Here is a 5,045-nt window from a genome sequence, read left to right on the forward strand (position 1 = left end):
GAACTCTTAGCGTGCATCCATGTGCTCCTGTGTGAGTGGGAGCGCTCTGTCCATCTTTCAGTATACTAGAAAATTAACCTTAGACAACAGCCTCTGAACGGTACGAGCAGAGCATTCTAGCCCATACGTAGCCTTCAGCTGCGCTGCCGAATAGTTTCCCGTGGCAGCCCCTCGTACGACCTGCCGAATCTGGCGGTCTGTGAGGCTCTTCGACCTACCAGGCTTTGCCCCGCGCTTGTCTTCAGTGCGCAGTACGTAGCTCACGCCGTCCGGCGACCTCTTGAGGCGGCGACCGATCTCTCTCACCCCCACGTTTGCTTCATGGACGCCCTTAATCCTCCCTCGCTCTTCGTCAGTGATGGGTGGTCCGCGACCTTTACTAAAATGAAGTCAGAAAGAAGATTGGATGTCCGCTTAGGACAATCATTACTAGAAATAAGATAAAAGTGTGTCCGAAAATCGTGTCGCAGCCCATTTTTAGTTCCTTGTATGCCAGCCTACCTCTGTGTCACATGCCAGCTATAGACCTATCGGATTGGCTAAACATATCTAAATAGCACGTCTCAACTCGTTCTAGAAGCCAAGCTATAGATAGAAAGGTGAGTGTCCGAAATATTTTGTCGCGCAGTGTAGATCACGGGTCGAAGGGATTGAGACAGTTCCGGACTGGTTTGTACCGAGATACGAGCAGCGTCCGACAACTTGGCAGGAACGGGACAAACGTCACGCCGTTTATAATCTACGAGTGTCTAGCGGACTGCATGTCTCTTGTTGAGTATGCAAAAGGTGTTCAGAGTCCTCGGAAAGTGTGGAAAAGACTGCTAGAACGGCGAATAGGACTGCAATATCTCCACGATTTGGGTATAATACATGGCAATATCACGTCAGACTGCGTGGTTGTAGGCTCCAATAGAAAGGCGAAGGTCAAGACACTTGTGTGTAAAGAGCTGGCTACGGAGGCCTCCAAAGAGAGCGACGTGTACGCGCTCGCCTGCGTCATTCTAGACGCTGTCAGTACAGCTACGATAGAGGACTGGGAGGATAGTTTTAGCAGCATGGAAGAGCAGCCAGAGCAGCCTGGTGGAGTGAGCAACGCAGCGTGGAAATTAGTCGAAGCAATGAGGTCTGCAGACCCCACGGAGCGGCCAGAAATGGACGCGGTAGTGCGCGTCGTACTGACGCTGACGGAGCGCGAGCGTCCGTGGAGTGACGAGCAGTTCCCAGAGCTTTTACTACACGCTCCTGACGTGTGGACTGCGCTCCGTAGTGCCAGTCAAGCGCAAGAAACTGGCGTGGAGATGTGTGCTCACGTGCTCTCTCGACTGGAGCCTGTGCTAGCTCGACTCTGGGACGAAGGAATCGTGTTCGCAGAAGCGGAGAGTGGGGAGCTCAACTGGCAGACTCGCACCGAACATCTGCTGCGTAGCATGCGCTTCCTTACGACGCGCTATTTGCCGTCGAGAGGCGGTCGAGAGCTGCTGAAGATGCTCATTCCCGGCGCTTTTCGACTGAAATCCAGCAAATCCATCGCCAGTTAGACGCGCTATTTGCCGAATTTGACAGTGAAAATTCAACTTTTGAGAGCGATTCCAGTAGTGAAAGTTCGCGCCCAAGTGCCGAGGAGTGGGGACTTGCATGGGAATTTGACGTTGGGGATCTCACGACTTCGTTTCACGAATATTTGGATAGTGTAGAGCAGTCGAGTGCTGCTAGGTGGGTGCGATCTGACGTGGCGATGGAGGCTCTGACGGTGATGCGGCACGAGCTGGACAACTTCCGCTACGCGTTCTCGGATTCGCAGCTCGACTTGGTGGTGCGTGCTGTCGATGTGTGTGCCCAGCACGTAGGAGCACTAGTGACGTCTACGCCCGACTGGTTTATCTCGACGTATGAAGTGCGAGACGAGAGTTGGTGGGAAGGCGTTCGCGTTGCGATCCAAGAGCCACAACACGCTTCGGATGGTGGGGATTTAAGTGAAGTGGTTGTACGACAGGCAGCCATTTGGTCGGAGCTCGTTCATCCGCACATAGTGGAGCTGTTCGGAGCGTGTCACGTTGGCTCCAGCCCGTTTTTCGTGTTTGAACGCGCTCGTGGAGGCTCGTTGATGGAGTTCCTGTCACGGTACCCGGATGGTACGAAATACACGCCACCGTTGTGGCGACTACTGTACGAGGCTGCGTTGGGTCTGCAGTATCTTCATGAGCGCGAGATTGTGCACAACGAGCTTCGTAGCGACAGCATCGTCGTTGTGGTGGAGAAAACGACCAATAGAAGACGCCGCGGGAGGAAAACGAGGCGGTATCTTGGACTTAAAAGCTCGAAGCAGGAGCTGGCCAAGCTCAACGGACTGCACTTTGTACCTCTACGTGACCCGCGGGGTCTTGCGGACGTCGGCTGATAATGACGCACGGTGGCTAGCTCCCGAGCGTAGAGGAAGCGGTGGCGTACCGTCGCTGGCGTCGGATATCTACAGCTTCGGTGTGGTCATTGTTGAGGCAGTTTTACGCAACACTCTAGAGAGTGACGAGCTGGTGGACCAGTCGCTCTTAGAGCAGAGACCGGATCCATTCGAGCATGAAGCGTGGGAACTGGTCAAGAGAATGTGCGCGTGGCAGCCAGAGCTACGTCCGTCAGTCTCGTACGTGGTGCAGCAGCTCGGTCAACTGGCGAACAGGGAGCGACAATCAGGTCAACGCGAGTCGGGGGAGATGGATACAGCGAGTGACGGGCGTTCGAACACTGCAAGCGAGTCGACACAACTACATGTAGTAGACGTAGAGCTACACGTACCAGGGGACTCGCCTTTGACGATCTCGCAGTCGTTCGAGACGTTAAAGGAGCAGATCCAAAGCCACGATGACGCTATCGAGGCGAGCAACGGCGACTTGGACGCCCAGATTCTGCTCCGAATGGAAGATTTCTTCGCGCGTTTGTGTCGTGTCGAGGCCGATTTGGACCAAGACAGCGACGAGACCAGCGCGTTTCCTGCTATCGTGACCAGTTTCGTGGATATTTTGACGCAGTTCAGGCTTCACGTGAGCGTCGGCGGCACTGGCAGCCGCATCACGCAGATCGCGGCCACTCGCCAGCGCACCACCGACAAGTTTTCATTTCACAAAGACCTGGACGATTTACTCGACGCACTGCACTCGTATGAGTGTTTGTCGGCGGAGAAGGAAGACCTGCACGACTGGAAAGGCCAATGGTATTCACATCGAGCGCGACGGACGCTGAGCTGCACGTGGACGCTGATGAACCCAGACGCGGCCGAGTTACTGCTGGACGAGCTCAAAGATGCCCACGACCGGGAAGAAATTCTCGCGTTGCTACGGTTCGAGGTCACTCGCCATCGCTCTAGCTACACACCGGCACAAGTGGAAGCCATGGGCTCTGCGTGTTGGGATATCTCGCGTCGACTGTCGGATAGTTCCACCTGTGGCGACCACCGAAATGGTTTATCCCGCCGTACGAAGTCGAATTTAACCCACGGGAGTCTCTGGGTCAGGGTGCGTTTGCCTGGGTTCATTCTGGAACGTGGCTCGGTACACCCGTCGTCATCAAGAAACTCACACCTGTGTCATTTAACCCACTGGCTGCTCAGCCTAGTGCTGTGTTTTATCGAGAATTGAGTATCTGGTGTCGACTGAACCACCCATATGTGGTTAAATTGTACGGCGGCTGCCATGTAGGCGGCCAGCCCTTCTTCGTGTGCGAACCGGCAACCAATGGCCGTCTAGACACGTATCTACATCGGTTCGACCCGGTGGGCACTAGTGTAGGCACCAGCAGCTTGAGATCTACCTCTACCGTTAGTGGACACACCAGTGGCTTCAGTAGAGAGACGTCCAACGGGTCTACATGTAGTTCTGGCTTCTCAGCCGACAGTGTAGGCTGCTACAGGCGTTGTGAGGCTTGGAAGAAGCTCCGCCAGAGTGCACTTGGGCTGCAATACCTTCATCAACACAGCATCGTACACGGAGACCTCAAGTGCGACAACATCCTCGTGACTGCCGACGGGACAGCGAAACTCACGGACTTTGGCCTCAGCTCTATCCGTCGATATGTCGATAGTGAACAGGAACAAAGTACTCAAGTGTCGGTGGTGGGTGCGCAGAGATGGAAAGCACCCGAGTGCCTGACCGGCACACCGCCGACCTTCGAGTCGGACGTGTACTCGTTCGGCATGTGCATTCTTCAGGCGATTAGTGGCGAGTTCCCGTGGGGTGCTCGCATGCCGGATGCAGCCGTGCGCTTCCACGTACGACGCGGTGCACTGCCGCCTCGACCCAAGGGCTTTCAAGACGACGCTCATTGGGAACTCGTCAAGCAAATGTGCTGCTTTGACCCTCAGTAGCGTCTGAAGCTTCCGGTGGTCGTGCAACGACTCACACGCTTCGCGGATCTGGAAGCGAGACGACAACGCGGAGGAGCTAATGGGCACATGAGAGAGCTGCTGTTCGGTGGGTCTACCACAAGTTAGAGGACCATGTTGAATGTTCGTAAATGTATCATTTTGATACTCATCGTAAGTCACCACAATAGCACATGTAATCGAGGTAGCCAGGTTTAGTATCGATACGTTGAGAGAGCGAGCGACATCATTGTCAGGACAACGAGACCGCCTCTCCGTTCGATGGAACATCATCATTATTGCTGGGTTCAAATCCCAACACCTTGCTGGCTTTTGTGGCTGTACAACAGTGCTGGCAGTGGAAAGATACGACGTCTTTACAATGGACATATTTAAACAGTGTCTAAAGTGTCCATTGGTGTTCAAAAGGTATGACTACTGTCCGCGACCGAATAGTAGACTCCGCGTGCAGACGCAGGTAAGAAATCAGAACGGTTCATTATGAGCAATTAACCGATTAGTGGACCTTGCCCGATTAAACGTCTTAATAAATTCAAGTCAAAACCGCACCCGTAATTACCCGTAGGTGTCTTTTGAGTGTCTGTAAAAAGGGGCTGGAGACGCAAAAGTCCTAAAGAATTCATGGTGCCGATGAAAGAGCTGTATGATGGTCATTTCTATGACCAAATTGATA

The 5,045-nt window shown here is 53.8% G+C and overlaps 1 protein-coding gene across 1 annotated transcript; it reads left to right on the forward strand.

Moving 5' to 3' along the window:
* Positions 1-1,055: 1,055 nt before the first annotated feature.
* On the forward strand, positions 1,056-4,354 carry PITG_04348 (uncharacterized protein; the record flags this gene model as incomplete). Its single annotated transcript, XM_002905941.1, has 5 exons — positions 1,056-1,206; positions 1,339-1,533; positions 1,695-2,132; positions 2,419-3,506; positions 3,602-4,354. 5 exons carry the CDS (start codon positions 1,056-1,058, stop codon positions 4,352-4,354), a joined length of 2,625 nt encoding a protein of 874 aa, XP_002905987.1.
* Between the last annotated feature and the right edge of the window lie 691 nt (positions 4,355-5,045).

Source organism: Phytophthora infestans, genomic scaffold, assembly GCF_000142945.1.
Source record: "Phytophthora infestans T30-4 supercont1.5 genomic scaffold, whole genome shotgun sequence".
NCBI lineage: Eukaryota > Oomycota > Peronosporomycetes > Peronosporales > Peronosporaceae > Phytophthora > Phytophthora infestans.